Raw genomic sequence first — 24205 nt, 5'->3', positions numbered from 1 at the left:
ATTTTAAGTAATTTCCACCCAATGTGGGGCTCGAACTGACAACACTGACAACAACAACTGGCACGCTCCACTGACTGAGCCAGCCAATCGCCCCTCAGAGGCTCTCAACTCTTGGGTGCACATGAACACCACATGTAAAGTTTCAAAAACTGATGATTTCTGCTCAACCAGGCTCGGGTGGGGCGTGGGGGCTATCTGCATTTTAGAAGAACTCCCGGTGTTTGCACCGTGCAGCTGGGGTTGAAAATCAGCTACCTGAGAAAGACACTCCGGTATGCCTACTTACTCTTAAACGAATGCTGGTGTTCCTATAACGGGAAGAAATGCTGAAGCTCTGGGACGGTGGGGTATCCATGAGATAGGAGAAAGGGATGAAAAGATGCAAACTTCCCGTTATAAAATAAGTCACAGGGGTGAACAGAAGGGAATACAGTCAGTAACGTGAAAGTTCCACATGGTGACAGGTGGTAAAGTACACATACTGGGGCGAAGGTTTCATAGTGTATGTAATTGTGGAATCACCGCGTTGTACACCTGAAATGAACACATTGTATTTCGGCTATACCTCAGTTTTTTTTTAAATGTTAAAAAAAAAATGAAGTTGCCAAATAAAATGGCAGTTGTCCAGAACCATTCTAGGGGGAAAAAAAAAAAAAGGGAAAGCACTTTTCACACACATGATACCTGCCTACCGTACCCCGTGAATCTGGCATTATCTCCACTTTTCAGGTAAGGTGTGACAGACGCCCCGTGTGTGTCCTTACCCCAAGACACTATGGATTTCCCTTTGAGTTCCCCTGAGAGTTCTGTAGGAGGCCCTCCCTTGTCCCTCTGCACTCAGCCACCAGGCTAGTGGCTGGCCCTGCTAAGCCCCCAAGTTACCAGTACATAGAACTAAGAGCAGGCCACGCTGCCCCCAGGCTTTGACCTTCCATTGCACTTTCTCGGCCGCCAGAATGGCAACTAGGAAATACTGAGATCTCAGGTACGTTGTTTCTGAAGCCTGAAAACAGTTGAGGACTCCCGGGTTTGAGCCTTCCTACTCCCACCTCATGCATTGATGCTTTTTCTGATTTTGCTTGGACCCAGATTTCTCTTCCCTGCCACCCCCAGCTCTAGGAGGCAAGAGCCTGTTTATTTTAATACCTGGTTTGGCACTTGGGAACGATCACACCTCCCCCGTTGTTACCCGTTTCTATCTCCTGAGCACTAATCCTAGAATCCCAACCAGCCCCCAGACATGTTATTAGCAACAAGGATGTTTCTTGAAAAGTTTCCGAGTTGGCTGCAAACTTGCCATCTCAGTTTCTCATTTAGCTTTTGCCCTGCCGTTCGTGATGCTGCCAACAAAGTTCGGACGGCTGATTTGGAGGTTGATTGGACCCAGAAGGACTTAATCTCCCAAAGTGTCACTTTGAAACAGGACTGTCCCAGCGCTCTGGGACAGAGAGGACGGCTCAGCGGCTCCTTCACACCATATCGGTATTAGAGGAGGATGTTCACAAGCAGTCTCTAACTCTCCCTCCCTGGTTTCATTCACTTTCCACTTCCGGTCTTACGCTCCAGAATCCCGCCAAACAACCTTTGAAAGCTCAGTGGGGTTTTGAGCTGTGATGGGGTGCAAAAAAAGCAATCAGCATGGTCTTTGTTTATTCTGTCCCACTTGGGTGTCTGGGCCTTGGGATCTACTTGTAGTACGCAAGCAGTCCGTACATCTCCCCCAGAGTGTGAGCTTGCGTCTCAGGCATCCCCAGCTGAACCAGAGCCACGTGAGGCTCAAGGTCAGACAGACTCCAGGACAGGGCGCCTCAAACCTTTTCACCAAGGTAATTAGAGAGTGAGCAGGCCCTGCCAGTGTAAGTTCTCAGCCCAAAGTGATTCCCAAAAAACTAAATGACCTAGCTAAATGTGAAATGCAGGCATATTTTATGTTTTATGTTAGTACTGTGGCTGCTTGTTTTTTATATAAAAATACTATTTTAAACGACCTACCACTGAAGACAAGGATGAGATCCCATAATTAACCTATGGCTTTGTGTTCTCCTAGCAAGAGAAGTTTCTGAGAAGCCTGGCGCCCAGGTATGAGTGTGAGAGCATCACAATTTATATTTCTACTCCACCTTGGGCTGAAATAGAACCAGAAAATGGGGAGTGGGGGTGATGGCATGGAGGGGGGCGGTGATGGCCAGGGGAGTAGACATAAAGTCTGAGATCCTTGGGCAAAGTAAGCATGAATGATTTCGAGATACAACAGAGGACGGATGGTGCTATGGACAATTTAGTCAAGTTAGGAAATGCTCTCAGTCCCCCTGGCGTGACCCCACAAGGGTCCATAAAATCTGATTTCTCTCTGCAAATTCTTCCAGGTGGAATATTTCTGGGAGGAAGCCATATCCTTCTCAGCCCTGTATTTGCTTCTAGCTGCTTCCCTGGTCCCTCTCATACCCCACCCCAATGCCCTAAGACCCTGGCTAGAATAAATGGAAACGCTTTCCCAAGGTGGCGTCCAACCTCCCACATGAATAGCTGCATGTCTTTTTAAAAGGCAAGAAAAAATAGAGGTCACACGTTGAGACTTCCTCCAGGTCCCGCACTGTGATTAAAAACTCTCTACACCTAAAAACAAAAACAACAACAAAAAAACTCTTTGCACCTGTAGCTCCTTTAGGTCCTGAGGACAACTGATCACATCTCCACTTTACAAATAAGGCAATAGAGTTAGGACAGTTCAAGTTATGAGCCTTTAGTCACATAGTAAGAAGGTGGGCCAGGATTTAAACCCAGATCTGCCCAATTCTGAGGCCCAGGCTCATAACCACTACGCTTTCTGTCTGGATGGGAGAGGGAGGAGGAGCAGTTGGGAACATGCCCAAAATGCAGAGCCCAAAAGGAGGAGGAAACTGGCTCGGTGAGGAATCTGGAGCCCATGAGTAATAGAAAGTCTAGAAAGTCGTAGTGGGTAATGCTGGGTTCCAGGGGTAAAGCACCGGAGAGGGCTCTGAGCTGGCCTTTCCTTCTCTCTGACCTGCAGGCAACTAAAAATTCATTTTTGCAACTCTGGGCCAGGTAACTGCTCTGCTTAGAGACCCTTCACCGACTTCGTATCCCGCACAGGGCTAATCCAAAGTCCTTACCCAGCAAGCACCGCCTTTGAGGCCTTACCTCAACTCCCTTCCCTGCCTCCTCTCAGCAAGCTGCAGCCCCTGGGCTCTCTGCTCCTAGGACTCCCTTTGCAAAGTTCTGTACCTGCTCCTGCCTTCCCTCACCTGTAGCCCTCTTCTCCCACAGCCTCCCTCCCACCCGCTGCCCCAAATCCACTTCTTTTAGGCTCCTTCCTTCAAAGTTGCCTCCTCTGAGCCTCCTGACTAGTTCCTCCCTCCTTCTGCCCTCCTCCAGAACCTAGGCTTTTCACCCAGCACAGAATTAGTGAGACTGGGTCTGCTTCTCCCCCTTGGGCTGGGAGGGCCGCCCAAGTAGGGATTCCCCATCTTTGTATTCCAAATTTTGCCCTTCAGTAAGACAAGTTACTCAGCCCCCCTCGGCCTCTGATGTCTTCATCTGTAAAAGCAACCTCATAGAACCGGGAGGATTGAATCTGAGGACGCAGGCAAAGCTTGGAGCGCGGTGTCTGGCACATAGTACACACTGGCGGAATGCGAGCTATCGATGGCGAATGCCGCTGTCGCCGCTGATTTTAGAATAAATATATAAGTGATCGTGCCTGCACCCCTGGCAAATGCTGCTATCTCCCGGTCTGGAGAAGAGAGGGGAGCAGTCGGTTTAGGGGAGTGGAGGTCATTCGCTGGCAGGAGATAAGCTATGCTCTGCGGCTAGCCCGGTCTGCCCTTCTTGCTCCGCTGCCGCGAAGGGCGAGTGACCACCCTGCGTTCGCCGCGCGGCGGCGGAGAGGCGGGACGCTGTCGCCAGCACTGAGTGAGGGGCACACAGGTGCGCCCAGCGCGCTGGTCTGGGAAAGGTCTGAGGGAGATCTAGAGAGGGAAGCTAGTACGGACGTGGTGGGCGGCGGGGTGGAGAGGGAAGGAATTGGAGTGCAGCAGAAGGCTTTAGGGCCTCTCCGGTGCCTTCCTCCCACCCTCTCCGGGGAGTGGGGAGCTAAAAATCTGGCGGGGTGGGTCGGGAGGGGGTGCAAAGGAGGCTCGGGGTTCAAGAAGAATTCTTCCAGGCCCGCGCGAGCGAATCTGTCAGGCTCAGGGACCCAGCGGAACGCCAGCCCGACATTCCCCCCACCCCCCCACCCCCACCCCGCGCCGCCGCCGCCGCCGCCGCCGCCGCTGGCGCCGCCGCCCGGCCTTGCGCTCCCCTCCGCCTCCCTCCCGCCGGCGCGAGCGGGCGGCGCGCTCCGGAGGGAGCGCTGGGCTGGAGGTTTCCTGCCCCCTCGGCGCCCGCACCTGCCCTCCGCGCCTGCCGCTGAACCCGCGCCGACTGGGCAGCCGGGGGCGCCCCCACCTCTCTCCCCCCGGGCCGGGGAGCCGAGGGGCAGCGCCGGAGCCCGGGGGGAGCGCGGCCCCGCCGGCCGGCCGGCCGGCCAGGGCCGGGGGCAGCTAGGACGGCCTCGGGTAAGCGGCGGGAGGAGGGAAGGCTGGCGGGGCAGCGCCGGGGGCGGGTGGGATCGAGGTGGCTGGGCCTGGGGGCAGGGGCGAGGAGGGCGGAGGGGGTCGGCGGGCTGGCTGGGAAGCGGCGCGGGGCGGCCACGTGAGAGCGGGAGCTGGCGGCGGTGGAGGGGGGGGCCGCAAGGTGCTGGAGGCGGAGAGCAGGCAGGGCTCCGGCATGCCCCCCGCCAGACTCCCACCAATCAGGTCAAGGGGAGCCCAGCAGCCTCCGACGCCCCCACCCGCTCACTCCCACATGAACGTGTGGGGACAAACAGCGGGCAGTCGTGTGACTCGGCCCATGGGCCCGCAAAGCCAGGGCCATCAGTCTGGGGCAGGACTCGCGTGTCCAGATCCAGGGGAGGGGAAAAGAAGCAGGCTTGGGCCCCCGTGTGTGTCCCCCGTCTCTTGCTTCTCTTGCTGGGGCGCTGTCTGCAGACTCACTGCAGAGCGCAGGCCTCCGGGAGGTCGCGCTCAGGGGGCTGGGCCCTGATTCTCGGGACAGCCCCCTTCAGTCCCCACCCAGCTAGGGACGCTTGGTTAATAGACACTTAGACCCAGGACTCCTGCCTGAGAAGAGGGAGGGGGCACCGATCACCTCTGAGTCAGGGACAGGGCCACACTCTAGCCTGGTGAGTTCCAGGAGGCTGGCCCCAGCCCAGTGGCCTCTCTTGCACCCCCTCCCTGGCTACAGCACTATCCCCGTTTATTTCCCAGCTATTCTCCAGAAAGGGTTGATTTCTGCGCAGGGAGTGTGGCGTCCAGGAGAATCTGCAGGTAGGACACATCCTAGATCCCTCTAAGTGGCCACACCCAGAGGGAGGTGGGGGGACTCTTCTTGCATTCCTTGCCCTCTCTTCCTCCCCCAGGTGCCCCCTCCCCGGCTGCTTGTGCTGGTTATGTAATTAACCAAGCGGAGGCTGTCTCTGACAGCGTCCAGGGAGGCCTGAGGGGCCCAGGGCCTGGAGGGATTAATGGGGAGGAGGGACAGGTCCTTACCCCAGTGGGAAGCCCAGGGAAGTAGATAAACACCTGTTGGAGAAAGGACACCACATGGGGCAAAAGAAATCAGGGTCCTAGTCTTTAGTTGAGAGCTCAGCTGGGTGTGTGGTCTCCACTTGCCTGAGCCTCTGGTTTGGGGTTTTGGTTTTACCTTCAATAAAACAGGGAGAAGAGTCTCTCTCTCTCTCTCTGTCTCTCATATATATATATATGTGCATACACACACACACACACACACACCTTCAATAAAACAGGGAGAAGAGTCTCAGTCTCTCTCTCTCTCTCTCTCTCTCTCTGTCTCTCATACACACACACCCGCCACACCACAAGTACATGAGCAAGAGTGGGTAGTGACCCTTCCTGGGATTGCTAGGAGTCCCATTGAGATTTTAGAAAACCTCAGATGGATGAGGAAGCCCTGTACCCAACAGTGGCCACTGTTAATTGCATACCTGCTGTTGCGGGCCCTGGGCTTTCCTTTCAGCATCACTCTCACGGCATCACAACACCAGGGGAAGTCTCTGGCCCAAGACCACTTTTTAGGTGGCAGAGCTGGGAGTCAGACCTTGGTGGCTTTCACCCCAAATCCGGCCCTACGTTTTACTAGGCCATATGTACACGTACCCAGTGGACTGGATTTTTTGAGTCAGGCCAGACTGAGGGCCATTCATTCGTGAACTGGGCATATATGGAAAGAACACGCATCCACAGAGAAGATATGCACACATGGTCCTGTGGGAATCCAGCCCACCCATCTGCCCTGGGCCCAGGTAGCAGGCACTGGTGTCACCCTCCTGTGAACAGTCCCTGGACAGGAAGTCTCAGGCTTGGTACCAACCTTCCTGGTCACCATCCCTAACAGAAGGAGAAGACAGTTGACTTGGATTATCTCAGGAATAGGGACTCTTAACCCCACTTTATATATGGGCAGAGCGTAGCCCTCATTGGGTAGATGATGCACCCTTGGACCACATCTAGGAAACGTCAGAGCTGGGGTTTAGACCTAAGCTCTAAAGTCACCAAAACTGAGCAAGTGACTGAACCCAGAACAAAGCCCAAGCCTGTAGCAGCCCTTTCCTGGGCACCGGCTGTGTGCCTGGCCCTCTGAGCTCGGGGGGATGCCAGGGAATGAGATGTAGCCCACGGACTGTAGGCATGCGCCAGCCAGAACTTGAACTTGGAAGTTGGAGGGACTGCAACCGCACTGTGGAGGGGGTAGCTGCCCTTGGGCCTCTGCTCGCCCCCTCTTGAATCTTCTCTAAAGTGGGAATACCTGCTTCCCCTGAGGGATCCCGTCCTGCCAATGGCCACTGCGCGGGTGTGCTAATACCGAGTGCTCCCTGAGCGGCGGGCCCCAGGGCCAAAGCGGTAGGTCGTCAGTCCAGACTTCTCACTGGGGGACATTTGGAAACAGGGGATGTTTTGGGTTGTCATGGTAACTTGAGTCGGCTGCTGGCAGGTACCTCCTGGCAGCAGGGCTGTAAGACGTCCTGCCCAATAAAGACCTCTCTCCACAAAATGCTGGGAGCGCCTCCATTGAGCCCCCCTGGACTCGGCTCCCCACCCCCCCCCCCCCGGGCTCTGTGGGAAAGCTCAGATTGGAGCAAATCTAGTGTGCATTGCTCTGCGTTATAGCCTGCCTTGGTGGGGGTACAGGGGTGGGCCAGACTTGGCCAAGAGTCAGGTCATAATACAGGAAAGAGGGATTCCCACCAGAGGGTGGCGGGGGGAGTGGACCGAGAAGGGAGGATAGAGAGACTCCCGATAGATGCGGCTAGGTGTTCTGGGAAAGGGAAGGCATGCTGAGGGGCAGTGGTAGCTGCAGCTGAGTCCTCGAGGTGGGGAAGTAACAGGACAGATCCAGGGAAAAAGGGGCCCACCAAGCCCACCTCTTGTCCCCACAGTCCAGGTGGAGGCCGCAGAGGGCCCAGGGAAGGAATTGGAGTGCAGCAGGGCAGCAATGGTGGGTCCTGACGGTGGCTGAGCCCCCAGCCCCTGGAATATGCAGCCCGGGGGAGCCCCAGGCAGCGGCGAGGACGCGGTGGCGGAGCGGGGCGGGAGGCATGGTCTCCACCTACCGGGTGGCCGTGCTGGGGGCGCGAGGCGTGGGCAAAAGTGCCATCGTGCGCCAGTTCCTGTACAACGAGTTCAGCGAGGCCTGCGTGCCCACCACCGCCCGCCGCCTCTACCTGCCTGCCGTCGTCATGAACGGCCACGTGCACGACCTCCAGATCCTCGACTTCCCACCCATCAGCACCTTCCCGGTCAACACGCTGCAGGTACAAGGGCCCGCTGGGGCAGCCGACTGGGGAGTCATGGGGGTGGCAGTGGTTGGCAGGTACGAGTGGGGTAGGGAGAAGCTGGTCTCCCACCTTTTCTGGGCTCTGGCCCCGTCCCCATCCTCTGGCTCCAAGGGCTCCGTGCTGCACCACGGGCCACCCTACTTAGAGCTGACATTTGGGTGCCGCTTTATTCCACGCGCATGTCATGAGCGTGTAACGTGGTGGGCTGGGCATCAGGGTAGATGGGATGGCATGCAGAACAGATGTGCAGTGTGCCTTCCTGGAACTACTCCACTCACAGTCAGGTGAAGACAAGCAGGCAGTGGTCACACATGCAGTGTGTGCTTGGCGGCCTTGCGTCCGCTGAGTGGGACTGGGCGGGGAAGGGGCAGTGGAAAGCAGCGCAGGAACACTAGATGCTTGCTAGTTTTCCAGGCTCTCAGACCCATGGTGTCTGAGAAGGGGCAGCAGAAGGAAAAGCGAGGACCTGGGAAAGGTGGGTTCTTGGAGACGGGAGGCCCCGACCAGTCTTTTATCCAAAGGCCTTTCTTTAAGTGATGCTGTGCCCCTTGACCTCCGGACTAGCCCACGGGGCAGCCTTCCTGCAGGGGTTGGATTCCAGTGCTCCCAGTGCCCTGGCTGACAGTGCTCCTTTCCCTAGCCTGCAGGGACCAGGTCCTCCTTCCCTCTCTCTCTCTTTCTGCCTCTGGTGGCTCAACTCTAAGAGGCATTTGTTCACCTAAGGAAGCACCTGACGGGAATGTTCGGAGGTTTCTCTGGAAGGACAGGCAGGGGGCGTAGCTTGGCCACTTGTGACCACAAAGCCAGCCGTCTCTGGGGCAGCGGCTCAGGCTCAGCACCATCTTGGCAACTCTGGGCAGGAGGACTGTGGCCCAAGTCCAGGGACACAAGGCTGTCCCGTCCCAGGTGTGAGGGACCCACACCGAAGACAAAAGCCTGATCTGCCCCTTGGAAACCATAAGGTCAGGGCTGTGTGTCTGGGGTCAGGGCCTCGTGCCTCTCCTCCGAGGAGACTTCAACGGAGGCCTTAGTGAGTCCGCAGGCCCCCTGCCAGTCTTGCTCACTGAGCTTGGCTTACTCGTTCACATTGTGTTGTAGGTTAAATTTTAATTTAATTCCAGTTTTGGAATAGGTAAGACACAGTTTCAAAGTCTAAATTTGTATTGAAAAAAAAAAAAGGAAAAAGAAAAAAGTCCCAACTGCAAAAAGGTACACCCAGAGAAATCCCAGTCCCGCCCTGCCCTCTTCACCCTGGTTCTTGCCCTACTCTCAATGGCCATCCTCGCTGGATTTCTATTCACACTTCCAGTTTCTTTAAACAAATAAATGTGTTCTTATTCCACTCCCTTTCTTACAGAAAAAAAAAAGTTCTCCACCTGGTCTTTTTGCTTTACATTATAACCGAGAGATTTTCCCCAAGGGTTGGTATCTGAATGTCGGTAGCACGGTTGCGCCACACCCCCCTGGAGAGAGGGACCATGGCATCCCCTCTTATGTGTCCAACTTCCAGTCTGCCACACCAATAGCCTGGTCCATGGTCTCTCTGCACAGGGGGAGGCATATCCGTGGAATCGAGCCCCAGAAAAGGCGTTGCTAGGTCAAAGGATAAATGCAGCTGAGTTTGGAAGGAAAGTTGCATGTTTCTGCTGTTGTGAGAGCACCGTACGTGAGCGCTGGTTTTCCTAAAGCCTGGCCATCAGACTCTATTGTCCAATTTGGGGGGTTCTGACAGTCTGACACATGAGATGTGATAGTCTCGGTGTGGTTTTGGTTTGTGTCTCTGATGACGATTGAAGCTAAGCATCTTTTCATAGGCGTAAGAGCTTTTGCATTTCTTTTTCTCACAATTCTTAAGTCCTCTGTCCATCTTTTCTGTTGGGTGGTTGTCCTTTTTCTTCCTGGTTGATCCTAAGTTTTAGACTCTCCTGGATGCCCTGGAGCACAAAAAAAAGTGACTTTGAGTAGAGACATACTGAGAAGGGACCCTGCATCCCCAAAGATCAAATATAAAAGCTAAGAATCTCACTGGCCCCTGTCTGAGAAGAGAAATACATTCTTCCCCAATGCCAGGAGCGAGGCAGCCCAGGAAAGTGGTCTGAGCCTCAGCGGTTCCCCCTGTAGTCCCTCTCCCGTCAGAGGAGGAAGCTGGCCTTAGAGAAACGAGCAACAAATGCAGGGTCAGCACCCAGGTGGCTGAGCCTCCCTCAGCTCCCAGGTCCTTAGAACTGGACTCAGTTTCCCCTGCTCCTTGGTCTTGATGCAGCCCCAAGATGGTCACTCCCAGTATAGAACCCCACACAGAGCTACCTTGGAAGAAAAGCTGAGCTTTCCTGCTCCCTCCCTTCAATCAGGGGTGAAGGCACAACCCAAATAATCAGGAGCCTTCCTCCTCCCCTCTTTGGAGCCCCCAGAGAGCAGTGGGAGGGAAGGTGGCCTGGAGGCCCCCTGGAGGAGGCAGCATGTGGGGGCAGAGGTGAGGCTGTCACCCTCAGAGGCTGGCAGCTGTTCCCTCTCCCCAGCAGAGAGCTGGAAGAAGGTGGGAGCCTCTGTTCCCATTTCCCCCTCGCTCCCACTCTGGGGGCGGGAGGAGGAACCCCATGCACCAGGGGGTCCCAGGCTCCCAGAAGGCACCGCCCTCTTCCCTGCATCCTTGGCCCGAGAAGCCATCCCCTGGTTCCCGGCTTTAGATTTGTCCCCAGCATCTTCCCCCTGCACCAAAGTTAAAACTCAGCACAAAGAAAAGATGCCACATCATCTCCCAGGGGAAATGCACTGCAGCAGCCTCCTAAGCCTTTCAGTCGGGATATGCTTTTCTGGAGCCGGACTGAACTCTCCACCAGGCCAGCCACCAGAGTCTTTCTTCTTTCATTCCTGCTCTGAGGTAGAGAGCCCAGCCCTAGTCTCTGAGCCTGGCCCCTGCCCCAAGGCAACTCAGAAGCCGACAGGGCACCGGCCTGCACCTCCTCCATGTCTTTTGCCCAGGCCTTCAAGGGAGAAGACCCTGGTGCCCTCTGTCCTCAGAGGCCTCCCCCTCCTCCAGCGTCAGAGACCTCCTCTTTCCACACACCCGTTGGCTTCAACTGCTCTTGCATTTGCCATCTGCTGGAAGGTTAACTGGCTAATTAATCTCTCTCTTTTTTTAAAGATTTTACTAATTTATTTGACAGAGATCACAAGTAGGCAGAAGGCAGGCAGGGGGGGGGGGGGAAGTAGGCTCTCCACTGAGCAGAGAGCCCAGTCCAGGACCCTGGGATCATGACCTGACCCGAAGGCAGAGGCTTAACCCTCTGAGCCACCCAGGCGCCTCGGCTAATGAATCTCTTAAGGAATCTTCTCTTCAGTACACTCAGCCTTTCCAGGGGCCTCTTCCTCTGGAGCAGCAGCCCCTCTCCGAGAATTTGCCATAAGCATTCAAGAACCTCTCTCTCCCCAGAGCTGCCCTTGGGCCCTGGTCTAAGTAAGCCCCCACTATGCAGCTAGTCTCAGTCTTTTTCTCCTCAAGTCTTCTTCTCAATCCTGAGGGCAGCGTGGAGCAAACAGAAGGAGCACTTCTGGGTAGCAATCTCAGGGCAGTGCTGTAGGCCAGAGTTGCTGGGATCCCAGCATGGAGCGGGGGAGGGGGGGGGTTCAAGGCCACAGAGAGCTCACCAGCCTAAGTAGTGCAATGAAAGAGCCTGGTGAGAACCAACACAAAAACAAGGAAGGCCTGGCTGGCTCTCACCCTCTTGGGACTTCACAGCAGAACTAGGGAACTGGGAATGGAAACAGTCTAATAGCCAAGGTAGAATCAGAGTGTTCTTAGCACACAAGAAATGAAGGGAGTAGTCCCCTGCTTGCAGGAAGGCTCCCTGGAGGAGGAAGAAGCATTTTAAACTGGAAGACGGAGGATTTCAACAGATGGAACAACTAGCTCAGAGGGCTTGGCTCTTAGAGGCAGGCACATGACACATGTACTTGAACAGAGGACCAAGTGGATGGAGGAATGCATGAATGGTTTGGGTGATGAAACGTGACAAGGCAGATCTCTGCACCAGAAGTGCACACGACAGTGAGTGCCCGGCCTCTAGAGGTCAGGCAGTGGGACCTGCCCTATCCTGGCTTGGAGGTGGGGAAGCCACTGCTGCACCACTGAGCTCCTCCATTCTGCTCTGGGCCAGGCCTCCTAGGGATGCGTGGGTGTGGGAGGCTTGAGGTGCAGTGGCAGGAGGGAATGCCCTCTGTCTATGCCTGGAGGTGGCTGGGGGCAAAGGGAGCCCTCAGGGTTGCTCTGACCTTGACATTGGCTGCGGGTGTTGCAGGAGTGGGCAGACACCTGTTGCAGGGGACTCCGCAGCGTCCACGCCTACATCCTGGTCTACGACATTTGCTGCTTTGACAGCTTTGAGTACGTCAAGACCATCCGCCAGCAGATCCTAGAGACGAGGTGAGGGGCCACCTCAGTGGGGACCCCAATGCTACCCGCAGCCCTGGAAAGGGTGAAGGGGGTGCGGTGGGGGGGGAGGGCATTGGTGACGTACCCTCTGGTTCCTGCACAGACATCCAGACATACATTTTATTGTCCCTATTTCTAATAACTCACTTTGGGGTTCTTACCATGGGGTGGCTGACTAGTCTAATGCAGTGGTTAAGAGCAGGGGCTCTGGGAACAAAACTGCCAGGGCCACGTATCTGTTAACTTTAACCCAGTTAACAGATAAGCCTCGGGTTTCTCATCTGTCAAATGGGGATAACAGACCCACCTTTTAGGTCAGTTGTTCCCCTTAGAGAATATAAGGCACCCCGAGGGCTGAGCACTGTGCCCGGAACAGAGGTAGGGTAGTAGTAGCAGTATTGACCAGGCACAGCCTGCCCTTCTTGAAGTCCAGGGGTTGGGAGACCCGGCTGTGGCGTTCTGAGATCTCCACCCGCTCCCACCCCGCAGGGTGATCGGCACCTCGGAGACGCCCATCATCATCGTGGGCAACAAACGGGACCTGCAGCGCGGGCGCGTGATCCCGCGCTGGAACGTGTCACACCTGGTGCGCAAGACCTGGAAGTGCGGCTACGTGGAGTGCTCGGCCAAGTACAACTGGCACATCCTGCTGCTCTTCAGCGAGCTGCTCAAGAGCGTCGGCTGCGCCCGCTGCAAACACGTGCACGCCGCCTTGCGCTTCCAGGGCGCGCTGCGCCGCAACCGCTGCGCCATCATGTGACGCCGCGCCCGCCCGCGGCCGCACCCCGAACGGCCAGGCGGGGGCCGCCCCCGGGGACTGCGGGGTGGCTCGGGCGGGGAGCGCCGGGGAAGGACTCGGGCTGGCCCGCCCTGGCAAGCCCCCGCAGCCGCGGGCCCTGCGGGGAGAGGTGGAGGGCGAGGGGAGCCTCCTGCGAAGGCCCGGTCCAGCCCCTCTCCGCATCCGTCTTCCTGGGCCCGCCGCCTTTAGTGCTGTAGCTAGCGCCGTGTGCCCGGCCAGGCCCCAAGGGGCGGCTTGGCCTTTTGGGATCGGGAGGGTGAGCGCGGGGCTTAGGGGTGGGAAGGTGCTGCCTTGGCCGTGGGGGCCCCCACCCGTCTTCTCCAGAGAGAGTGTCTGTCATTGCCCTGCATCTTCTTTCCCCGTGTCTGTCTGCCCAAGCATCTGTTGGTCCTTAGATATCTTATCCACCCTCCGCTCCGCCTTCCCCAGCTCCGTTCACAGGGCTCTCATTTCGTTCATCCCCTTGTCGCAGATCCTGGCAGCTTCTCTATGAGGCCAGCCTTTGGACCGTCAGCACCACCGGCACAGGGCAGAGAGATGCAGGTGGCCCAAAGACCCTAATCGGGATCCGAGGGTTGAGTCCTAGGTCAGTCAGGAGGAGAAGGCTGAGCTCTCCCCCTTCCAGGGAGATCTCCCCGCCCAGCAACCCGCAGAGACACAACAACCTACCTTCCAGCCTTAACTCGATGGTCCATCCCTGCCGGGTGCCCCTCATCCCCTTCCTGACCCCAAAGCCAGATCACCCCCTGGGTTACAACTTTTCTTGATGGAGTGTGGAGAGGGAATCCCCCAAAGGATAAATTTATTTCCATGATGCCAGGTTCCAGCCCTCTATTCCCTCCTGCGTTGGGTGGTCTGCAAGATTGGGGAATGTTGGGTTTGGGGGGCTGGTGGTGGGCAAGGTGGTGCCTCCCGGGGTTGGGAGGGGGTGGTTAGGTTGTACTAGTGAAGACTCTTCTCTCCCCCATCCCACTCTAGTCTGACTGCCCCAGACCCTGCCTGCCTTGAATCTCAGATTTTCTCTGATAAATCTGGGGAGGGGCAGAACCAGGAAAAGAATTATGGGGACCCCTGTGCTTGGGGGAGATATGCCCACACCCCCACCCCTCGATAGAGGCCCTCAGGATCTGATACGCCCTTATCCCAACACCAGTTGGCCCTATGCCCTGACTCACTCCACCCCATTTTCTCCGGCTGCCTGGCCGGTTTCTACCTCTCGTCACCGGAGCTGATCACTGTCAGTTTTGTACCGATTTAGAAATAACAAAATCCATGAAAATATTAGGACCGGCCTGAGGGATTACTGGGGTACTTGGAGGATGGGAACAATGGTACGTGTCCCCTGCCCCTAGCTGAGTTCTCCTTGAAGCTAAGTCCTGAGCCCTGATGTGGTAGGATGATAGGAAGGTCCCTCGTTAGAAGAGGAGCAGATAAATCAACCCAGCCTCAATGTAGCCAAGCTGCCGTGTATAGACCAGAAAATCAGGTAGCCCAGAGTGGTGATGGAGCAGATTTGGGGGAGGGGTCATGGGTAGGGAATTTATCCAGATCTAGTGTGAGAGGGAATCTGATTCTCCCTTCCACTTCCCCAGCTGATCCTCCCTCCATCCGTGGGGTGTAGCACAGTGCTGCAGTGACTGCCCTGACCTTGGACAGTCCAGTATTTCTGGGATCTAGTCCCTGCTGTGTTGCATGACTTTGGGCAAGTGACCTGCCCTCTCTGAGCCTCCCTCTGAAACAGAGGAGGTGGCTCCCCTTCCCCACACCTTGGAGTGGCTGGGAGGGTAAGGAAGAGGGCCTGCCCCCTTTGATCCCCTGCATCCCTGCCTCCTGGTGCACCCAGGGGATGGGGTGAGGGATGGCAGCATCTCACCTGCCCCATCATTATCACCCCCAGCTGAGGCACCTGAGGTGGGCATGGGGGACCCAGGCCTCTGGCTGCCCCTTATGGGAGCCATTGGAATGTATTGCCTGTCCGGCCCCCCTCACCCCCCCCCCCCCCACTGCACTCCAGGTATTTGATTTTAATTCCCTCCACCCCTGTTCTGAGTCTCTGTCCGCCCCCCCCCCCCCCATCAGGGTTTCCCACCACAGGGTCTGGAAGTGTGTATGATGCCCATTGCGCTGTGATCGGAAGTCAGATTAAAAATCAGGGAGTGTTTTCCCTTGTTTCTGTACAAGGTGTTGGCTCAGTTCCTACCCTGGGAGGGAGAGGGCTCCCCTTCGGGGCCTGCCTGCTGAGCTTGGCTGTGGGAGGACTGTCAGGGTGAGGAGGCTGCTCTGAGTCCCAGAGCCTGGGTCAACCAGAGAACTAAGAAGTTTGGGACTCACCTCTCCATCTAGCCTCTGAGCACTACGTTGATCAAAACCGTCCCAAGGGGAAGTGAGAGGTCTCCCCCCAACACTCTCAGGAATACTTTCATAACTGGGCTCAGTCCCAGCTCCTGCTGCTGTGTCTTTGTTCCCAGTTAGGGCTGAGCCTCTGCAGCCCCTTCGTGGCTGTAGATGTGATAAGAACTCTCCACCGTCCCTCGTCCCTCTTAACTTGAATGATCTCCGTTTCCAAAACCCAGAGCAAAGCTTTGAAGTTCTGCAGGTCTGTGTGTCCCTGTCCTTGGTGCTGACACATGAGTGGCTTCTCGGAGAGAAGGGCCATCTGGCAAGGCTGGCTGAGCCTTGGGAGAGGAGACCTCTGTCACTCCCCCTGCCCCCGCCCCACTCCCTGTCCCTCATCCCCTTCCACTCCAGTGGGTAACGCTTGAAGCTATACCTTCCTGCACCTGGGGAAATGCTTGAAACTGTGCCTTCTGCACCACCACAGTCCTCGAGTGACGGACTCAAGAAGCTTGGGACTCAGGAATAGTCCCATAAGTGTTTAATAACTTACAAGAGTTATGGAAACGGTGGTCGTGGCCAGAGGCTGGGAGTTTGGAGAGCTGTTCTGGGAGAAGGCAAGAAGACCAAGGGTGGCCTCGGTGTCCTGGAGTTGGAGTGGGAGATTGAACCAGTATTTGTCTTCTGACCCCATCCATACCCTCTCCCTTGCCAAGGCCCTGGATGGAGGTGAGGGACCTTGCTCTCTGTTCCTGCAGCTGGGAGTCCAGTGGATAGCTGGCATCCTTTTCACTTCCTTCTCCCCCAGACTCACAGGCTCAGGGCTGGGAAGGCTCCACCTCAGACCCAGGACTCCTCCTCAGGTGGGAGTGGGGCTTGATCAAGCTGCTGGAGACCCCTGCCCTCCGAAGGCTGGGGGTTGCTCTTCAGTGAGGCAGCTGGTTCTCCTTTCTTCTTTCCTTCCTCCTCCTCCCCTGCTGAGGCTCCATCCACCCCCACTCCCTTGGTGCCCAGTGCTGCTCTCCCCAGTCTGTCCCTGGGGAGTGCCCTGGCTGAACCCACGTGGAGGTAAGCCAGTGGCCTGGGGATGCGTGAAGGCTGCTTCCCAGGCCTGTGGTCCTTCCGCGGCCGGATTCTGGGCCTCAGCTTTAGCTTGTAGATGGATGGGACTCTCTGGGGCTTTCGGAGTGTTCTCTTAATCTTGGCTGGACATGCCTGGGTTTTGTCAGAATTGGGGTCTGAGGGTGAAGGTGTGGGGGCTTCCAGGCTGGCCGACACAGTGGGGCCTGAGCAGTCCTGCCTTCCCGGAGCTGGTCCCTTCTTTATCCTGGTGCCCTTGGCACTCAGGCTTGCCTTTACCTTTGGCCCACTCTCTCTGGCTCCCAGTTTCCCTTTGGGGCCTCCTGGGCCTTTGGTAATAGCTAGCTTAGGGGAGCCTGTAGAGGCTGCCTTCCAGGATCCCAGGTCCACTTTAATGAGGGGTGGGGGGCCCTGAGCCAGTTCTTGGATGACTTTGTCATAAGGAGCCCCAGGCTCAGGCCACCGCCCACCTAGGCTGGGGACGTAGACTCCACTTCGAGGGATGACTCCAGACCCTGTGCCCTGGGGGCAGGCACCCCCCACCTCTAGCAGCGTCATGTTGGCCAAAAGCTCCTCCTCGAGACTATGGTAGATAGCTTGATACTTGGTTGCCCCCTTGGGAAGGGGAGGGTATCGCTCCTCCCACTCCTGTGGGCCCAGGCTCCAGGGCTCCCCAGCTTTTGCTGTCACCTGGCTGTCCGTCTTCTGGTCCCCTTGTCTCGCATCCACAGAGAAATCCCCATGTCTGCATCCAGCCAGGTCCCCAGGGACAGCCCTTGGGATGGGGTCACTCTCCAATTCTGTCATGGGACCTCCACCGGCAATACCTGGAAAGCTGGTTCCTGGGGTGAGGGGGCGGGCAGGGGGCAGCCGGATAGGGAGCTTGGTGGGCCCTTTAACAGGGGACAGAGAATGGACAGCTGGTGGCTCCCTGAGCTGGGAGGAAGCACCCTCAGCCTCGCCCCTGGGTGGTGGCCTGAGGCCCATGGGCTTGGCTGGGCTGGAGGAATGAGGAAGCGGAGACAGTCCTCTTGCTGGTGTCCTTTTGGTGGTGGCTTCAGGGGCTTGGAATCTTTGGGAGGCGGAGGCCCTGGAGAGAGTTCCCTGGCTGTCTGTCTCCTCACGAAAGCAAGATGTGGGAGTCGTTCCTCTGGGATGTTCAGAGGAGTATCTCTCCTCTCTCTTCCCTGAGGAGCTCCACTGTGGGTCTCGACCCCTACGGGAGGATGAGGAGTGGAGGCTGGGTGGGCTATCCCCAACTGGCAGCTGCCTCCAAGACAGGGTGGGTGACTGATCCTGGAGCCTGAAAGGGAGAATCATAAGGCCAGCAGGACCATCTCATCCAGTCCCCTGGCTCCAGGAAGGGATGACATTTCCCCAGCCAGAACACCAAGGGGGCCAGACTTCATGTTGAATGAAACAGATGCTCTCTGTCCCTCTGTGTCTGCCCGAATCTTCCTTATGACAGATACTGTTCAAGTTTATTCTCCCTCATTCCCCTGTGTAGCAAATAGAAGCCTGGTTTGGACCCTGGGTTATTTCAGGTCCCACAACTACAACTCCCCAACCTTGGGGGAGGGGGCGTCTGAGTGTGTGTTCTACTGTGAAATTTTAGAAGGTCCTTGGGAAATCTCTATGGGCCTTTATGGGCCTCAGCTTCTTCATCTATGTAATGGGAGGGTGTACAAAAAAGCTAGATGATCCCAATGGTACTGAATGGGTGCCTTTTTGGTTCTGAACACCTGGGGTAGGGGCACCGCCAGGAGACCTGCTTCCTTTATCATGTCGGGGGGCCCTCTGAGAATGTGAACTCCAAAGAAGAAAGAGACCCTGCTCTGCCCCTCTCCCTTATACCTCAGGAATGGTGTTGTCTCTTTGGGAATTCCCGCCTCTGCTCCCCGTTTACTGTGGGCTCTAGGGGAGGAGGAGGCTGGGGGCCTCAGCTTCCGGCCTGAAGAGGTATATGTCTTCCAGTCCACGGGGGGCAGCGGGCTCTGGGAACGGCTGATTGTCATCGTAGGTTGGGGTTGCGAGGGCCCATCCTGCACCCTCACCTCATGCTGCACCGGTGGGACGGGGGGCTTCTGGAAACTGCCCGTCTTGTGTGCTACCCACACAGTCCCCCCAAGAGAGAAGAGAGGAGGAATGGGTTAAGTTCCTGCTGATAAGGCCCACTGTTCTGCCCTAGCTGCCCCATGCCCCGAACCCACATTAGAGACAATAGGACCTACAGTGGCAGTGCCAGAACTTCCTTATAAGAGTTCAGGGGACGAAATCTGGTCAGGGGGCCCAGTTCAGGGTGCTAATGGAGGTTACGGGAGGACTAAATAACCCTCCAAGTCATACTTGGTGCCACCACCGTGCACAACAAAGCCAGACCTCAGCCCTGCCAAGAGGCTCCTGACCAAAAGCTGATTTGTGTGTTTGGCGTCATCTTGTGGCTATGACTGGTATTGCACTAGGGCTGCCTCCCTCGTCATACCAGTACCTTAAAAAAAAACAAAAACAAAAACAAAAACAAAAACAAAAACAAAAACAAAAAAAACACCAGTACCTTCTATAGTATCTTCCTTTCTCCATCCCCACATACTTTTTGCCCCTGGAGATCAGACCTACTTCCTACCTCGGCTTCTGGCCTCCCGACCCAGAGCCACAGGGAAGGGACGGACTCTCAGGGGACTCACAGAGGGATGTGCACCGGCAGGGGTCATGTTTGTCCAGATAATGGCTGAGGGTGTCCCAGCCGCCCCCCACACGCACCATTACGTGGTTCCGGAGGACCTGTAGGGGACAAGAATGAGGTTGGGGGCAGGATGGAGGGCGTCTCCTCTTCCAGGAGCAGCCTACTGTTTTCCAGGAGGCACTCTTATCCATGAACACACGATCACGAAGGTTCTCCTTGCACAGGTGTATTGTTGGGGGGGGGCGTTGTGTATTTTGCAGCCTGCCTCTCCTCCACAACTAGCATCGGATAACACATGTTGTCAAGGATGGCAGCCAGCCTGACAAACAGAGTTGCCCCACAGCTAGACGAGGGATCTCACAAGCACTGTGTACCCTGGCCCCGGAGCACTCTCTTCTCTCCCTTCACTGGAAAGAGATTTTCACCTGCACATGCCTGTATCAGAAATGTGGCCCAGGGGCACCTGGGTGGCTCAGTTGGTTAAATGTCTGACTCTTGATTTTGGCTTAAGTCTATCTATCAAGTCTCTCTCAGGGTTGTAAGATCAAGCCCTACATCGGGCTCTGTGCTGAATGCGGAGTTTGCCTGGGACACTCTCTCTCCCTCTATGCCCTGCCCACCCACCCCACCCCCGTCTCTAAAAAAGTGGTCCTGCTTTGCTCTGTAATGAGTGTGTCAAAGAATCCTGGGAGTGCCATCCACCCCATTCTGGGACCCTGGGACAGGTCACAGTCTCTCCAGGTTTCCATTTCCTCAGCTGAAATTCCTTGTCCCGACCTACTTCAGAGAGCTCTTGGTTCAGGGTCTGGGTGAGGACCCAGGAAGCTGGCTCTGTCTCCAGTAATGGCCTGCGATCAAGGAGAGGACTTGGCCAAGCCTCTAGGTACAATCTGTTTCTGGTGAGGTGTGACCGGTTATGAGGGGATGGGCAGCAAGGGGCACATCTCACATCTGGACTGCTGCTCACTCTGCAGGATATACCAAGCCAGGCATGTGAGCTATGGACAATGGGGCCTGTGTGGCTGGGCTGTGCACTGAACACAAACTTGGGGTTCTCATGCCCCTTGCTCTGACCAAGCATGTGGAGGGAGTGGAGGCAAAGGACATTCAGGAATATCTGTCATGCTCCATTGCTACCTGGACACCCGTCTGCACTGGGCTAAGGTGGAGAAGATGGGGGGCAGGGTTCTGGCTGCCCTAATGGGAGGAAGGGGCAGGATCACCAACTTCACCAACGATCTTCCGGAATTCCACAAGGGAGAGAAAGAAAGCCCCAAGGCCTGATAGGTTGGGGTGAATGGTGACTTCCTGTCCTTGTCCTCAGTCCTGGGCAAAGTCCCATGAAAGGCATCCCTATTCTTCTGATCCAGGGGACACCCCAACTCCAGTCCCGACACTTACCCGGATGAAGATGAGGGTGTTAGAGTCCCCCACACGGTACTTCCCCTCAGACACTTTGACCATGGAGAACTGAACTGGGCACGTGCAGCGGCTCACAAGGCTCTGAACCTGTGGGCAGTGATAAGGGCTCAGTCTCCCCTCTGCACAGGTGCCCAAGCTCCCTACCCCCTACCTTGGGTCAAGCCCAATGAGAGGGATCCTGCCTGTCCCCAGAGGCAGCCTCCAAGTTTCTGCCGAGGTCAGGGCTGGGGGCTGAGAAGCGAGTGCAGAAGACTTTTAATGTCCACTGAGAAAGAGACCTGGAGTGCCTATAGTCCAAGTGCCCTTGTGGGTCAGTGGAGAAATGATTAAGAAGGTGGACCTTGAAATCTGACAGGCTTCGGCCGGAGTCCTGCCTCCACCGCACCACAGGCCTTGGGCAAGTTAAGGAACCTCCCTGAGCTCGACTCCTGGGTAGTAGAGACGGGTTAATCCCGGTAACCTCCTCCTATGCAGTGCCCCCTCGGTGCCAGACACTGTTCCAAGTACTTACTTCCTATACGCTGGCTCATTTAATATTCAGCGGCCATAGAAAGGGGGGACTAATTACACCTCCACGCTACCGATAAGGGAACCGAGGCACAGAGAGGTTAAATAATTTGCCCCAAGTCACACAGCCGCGGAACAGTGGGAACTAAGACTTGAACCGAGGCGTCGGAGACGGTGCCAGAGGCTGTGTTCTCAATAGCCGTGTGGCGGGGCCTCGGTGAGAGAGATCCAGAGCGCGGGATTTTGATGAAAACGTAACAGGCAGCTTAGCTGGGGCGATATGTGATGGGGATCGAGGCCCCGAGTGGAACACGGCTGAATCAAAGCCGCACCGAGAATTCATTCGCGGTGGGGCGGGGGGCGCTGGGGCTCGAAAAGTAGGCGGTTCCGACCCGCGCGCGCGGCGGGGAGGGGGCGGGGCCGGCGGGCGGGGCGGGGCCTGGAGGGCGTGTCCGGAGCCCCTCACCAGCTGGTCCAGGTGGCGGAAGTGGCAGGGCCGCCGCGCGGGGGGCTCGGGCGGCGGCGGGTCCGGCGGGGGCAGGGCCAGCTCCTGCCGCAGCTCCTCGTCGATCTCCTCCTCCAGCCGTACCAGGGTGGGCGCCGCCACGCCGAAGCGCCAGGCTCGGCGGCCCAGCTCCAGCAAGCACAGCACCACGTTCTTCACGTTCTTGCGTAGCACCAGGTCCTCGGTCTCGAACATCACCACCTCTGGCGAGCGGGGTGGAGGGGGGGGGGAGCAGGCAGCCTGAGCCCCCTGCTGACCTCCGCCCAGCAGAGTAGCTGGTAGAGCCCTGGGGCGGTCCCAGGCGCGGGCTGGAGGCACCACGGAGGGGTAGGTGGGGGTGGGGGCTCCGATCGCCGGGTCTGGGAGTCAGGCCGGCCCCTAGGAGGGGTCTGAGCAGAACTGTTCAGTCACTCAGGGCAGAGTAGTTGGCCCCCCTAACAGGACAGGCTGGGGTGAGAAGAGGTGACACAGCCAAGCAGAGAAGCCCGGAGCCCCACTGTGGACTAGCCCCACCTTGCCCTTCTCTCTACTCCGTTTGGCAATAGGGGTCTAGGAGTAAGAAGCAGTTTGTTCTGCCTCCCACCCTCAAGGCTCATCTCTAATATCCAGCAAACATCTGGAACGCAGCCCTCAGCCCACATATAACACGAGGTTGAGCCTGACTGCCCGAATTGGAGTCCTAATTCTCCCACCCAGCAGCTGTGTGTCCTTGGGCTAGTACCGGAGCCTCAGTCTCCTCCTCTGTAAAGTGGGATGTAGACTATTTCAGGGGGTTGCTGTGAAGACAGTCGTTAGGTGTCTGCAGCCAGGATCTGGCTACATGGGAGGTGCTCCGTCAGACACTGGCTTTTCTCAGCCTGCGGTCCTGCTCTGCACTGCCTTGCCAGCAGCCAGGAGCTGGGCCTGATTCTTCCCTCTGCCTCACCTCACACTCCTTTTGGCCTGGAGGATGGCACAGCAACCAGCTTCATCCCACTAGGCCTAGGAGATGAGGGACCCTGTCCTGTCCCTCACCTGTGCCTCACAAGCTTCAGCACAGCTGGCCCCACCCTAATGTCTGGTTGCCTCCCTGTCCTCCCGCCAGCCCACCCTAGCCCTGTGCCCTCACCCACCCTGGCTTCTCCCAGTCATCCAAACACAGCACCTTCTTTGTGCCTTTGCCCCTGCTGTCCCCTGCCTAGAATTCCCTTTCCCACAAACTTCTATTTGTTCCCCAAAACTCAGCTTAAATCTTCCTCCTCTGAGTGGCCTTTCTTGGCCTCCACTACCCACCTGTTTTCTCCCCTGGCTCCTCAACACATAGACTTCTGTTTGGGGCTTTTAGCACACTGGGCTGTAATTTGTGAATCTGTTCATCTGTCTCTCTTCCTAGCATGAACTCTTTGGACCCTGAGTCTCAGTCCTCTTGGTCCTTTGTGCCCAGCACAAAGGATATAGGGACTAAGCGTATGTTTGTTGAATGAGGGTATCATTCAATCAACACATTTATTTATTGGCTCAAAGTCAATGAGGAAAGAGGACCTGGCTCCTGATTTCTGGTGCTGAAGACTTAGAGAGGAGGTGGGTTCTGGCAGGATAGGGGCGTGGGGAGGGGGAGGCAGGATGGTTTACCTTGGATGCCCATCTCCTTTCGACACCACTGGATGAAGTTTGAGACGTTGTCCCGGGCCTGGAAGGTACCTGGCTGGGCGGCCTCATTACAGGAAACCCCAGCCCGAGGCAGGGGAATCCTTTGGGCTTGGGTAGGTGCCTCAGCCAGGAAGGCCAGGGCAGCCTCAGTGATGGCGTTGGCATGCCGGCACAGCACCAAGCCTGTCTCCAGGACCTGCAGGAAGTTGGAGGCATCTATGTCCAGCCCGTAGAGATCCCGAAGCCACTCAGCCAAGTCCTCCATCATGGCTTCCAGGTACTGCTCGCTGGACTTAAAGGGCCGGATGCTACGCACTGGTGGCCCCAGGGTTCCAGGCCTCTTCCTGCGTCCCCCAGGCTGGGGCATGGTTGGACCCTCAGCAGGGAGGAGATGGATACCTGTCTTCACTCCTGCTACCTGCTGGGCCTTGGCTGGTTCTCCCTGACTCAGGGGTGCCCCTTCTACCCTCCGTGAGCCCAGGACTTCCGGCTCTGCTACTTGCCGCCAGCCTTGGCCCGGCCCCTGCCCCCCCACATTCCTCAATGCCTGCGGGAACTTTCCCTACTTGGTGGCCCTGCAGTGACCTCACTCTCGGGCTGCCCAGTTCGCCCAGAATTCGTCACCTCCCAGGACAGATGGAGGTGAGGACACTGCTCTCTCCCCCCCAGGACTAGACTGGTCCAGCAGGCTGCCTCCCACCCCCCAGTGGCCGGCGGTGGCAGCAGCAGCAGCAGCAGCAGCAGCAGCAGCAGCAGCGGAGCCCCGGAGCCCTGCTGTCAGCCTCCCCACTCTGCTTACCCTTCCTCTCCTTGGAGACAGCGCTGCTACAAACACTCTTCCTTAACCCTCGAGGCAGCCAGCCAAGGACTGCCCCGTGCAGCCTGCCCTGACCCTCGGA

The 24205-nt window shown here is 56.9% G+C and overlaps 2 protein-coding genes across 4 annotated transcripts; one reads left to right on the top strand and one right to left on the bottom strand.

The window, feature by feature from the left end:
- Positions 1-4303: 4303 nt before the first annotated feature.
- Positions 4304-15323, top strand: RASL10B (RAS like family 10 member B). Of its 2 annotated transcripts, XM_047705942.1 has the most exons (5): positions 4304-4577; positions 5328-5387; positions 7517-7891; positions 12214-12338; positions 12837-15323. In XM_047705942.1, the coding sequence occupies exons 3-5, from the start codon at positions 7676-7678 to the stop codon at positions 13105-13107; spliced, it is 612 nt and encodes a 203-aa protein (XP_047561898.1). In that variant the 5' UTR covers positions 4304-4577; positions 5328-5387; positions 7517-7675; the 3' UTR covers positions 13108-15323. The 2 variants fall into 2 exon arrangements, with proteins under 2 accessions (XP_047561898.1, XP_047561899.1); XM_047705943.1 differs by lacking the exon at positions 5328-5387.
- Positions 15324-16025: 702 nt separating this feature from the next.
- GAS2L2 (growth arrest specific 2 like 2) lies at positions 16026-24001 on the bottom strand. 2 transcript variants are annotated; one of them, XM_047705941.1, is made up of 7 exons: positions 23931-24001; positions 23289-23502; positions 21639-21880; positions 20645-20752; positions 19245-19341; positions 18415-18667; positions 16026-17863 (listed from the first exon to the last, which is right to left on the bottom strand). In XM_047705941.1, exons 2-7 carry the CDS (start codon positions 23299-23301, stop codon positions 16321-16323), a joined length of 2256 nt encoding a protein of 751 aa, XP_047561897.1. In that variant the 5' UTR covers positions 23302-23502; positions 23931-24001; the 3' UTR covers positions 16026-16320. The 2 variants fall into 2 exon arrangements, with proteins under 2 accessions (XP_047561897.1, XP_047561896.1); XM_047705940.1 differs by having other exon boundaries at positions 23289-23993.
- Positions 24002-24205: the final 204 nt, after the last annotated feature.

This window comes from Lutra lutra, chromosome 16 (genome assembly GCF_902655055.1).
Source record: "Lutra lutra chromosome 16, mLutLut1.2, whole genome shotgun sequence".
Classification (NCBI taxonomy): Eukaryota; Metazoa; Chordata; class Mammalia; order Carnivora; family Mustelidae; genus Lutra; species Lutra lutra.
This window is presented reverse-complemented; position numbering and strand designations above follow the sequence as displayed.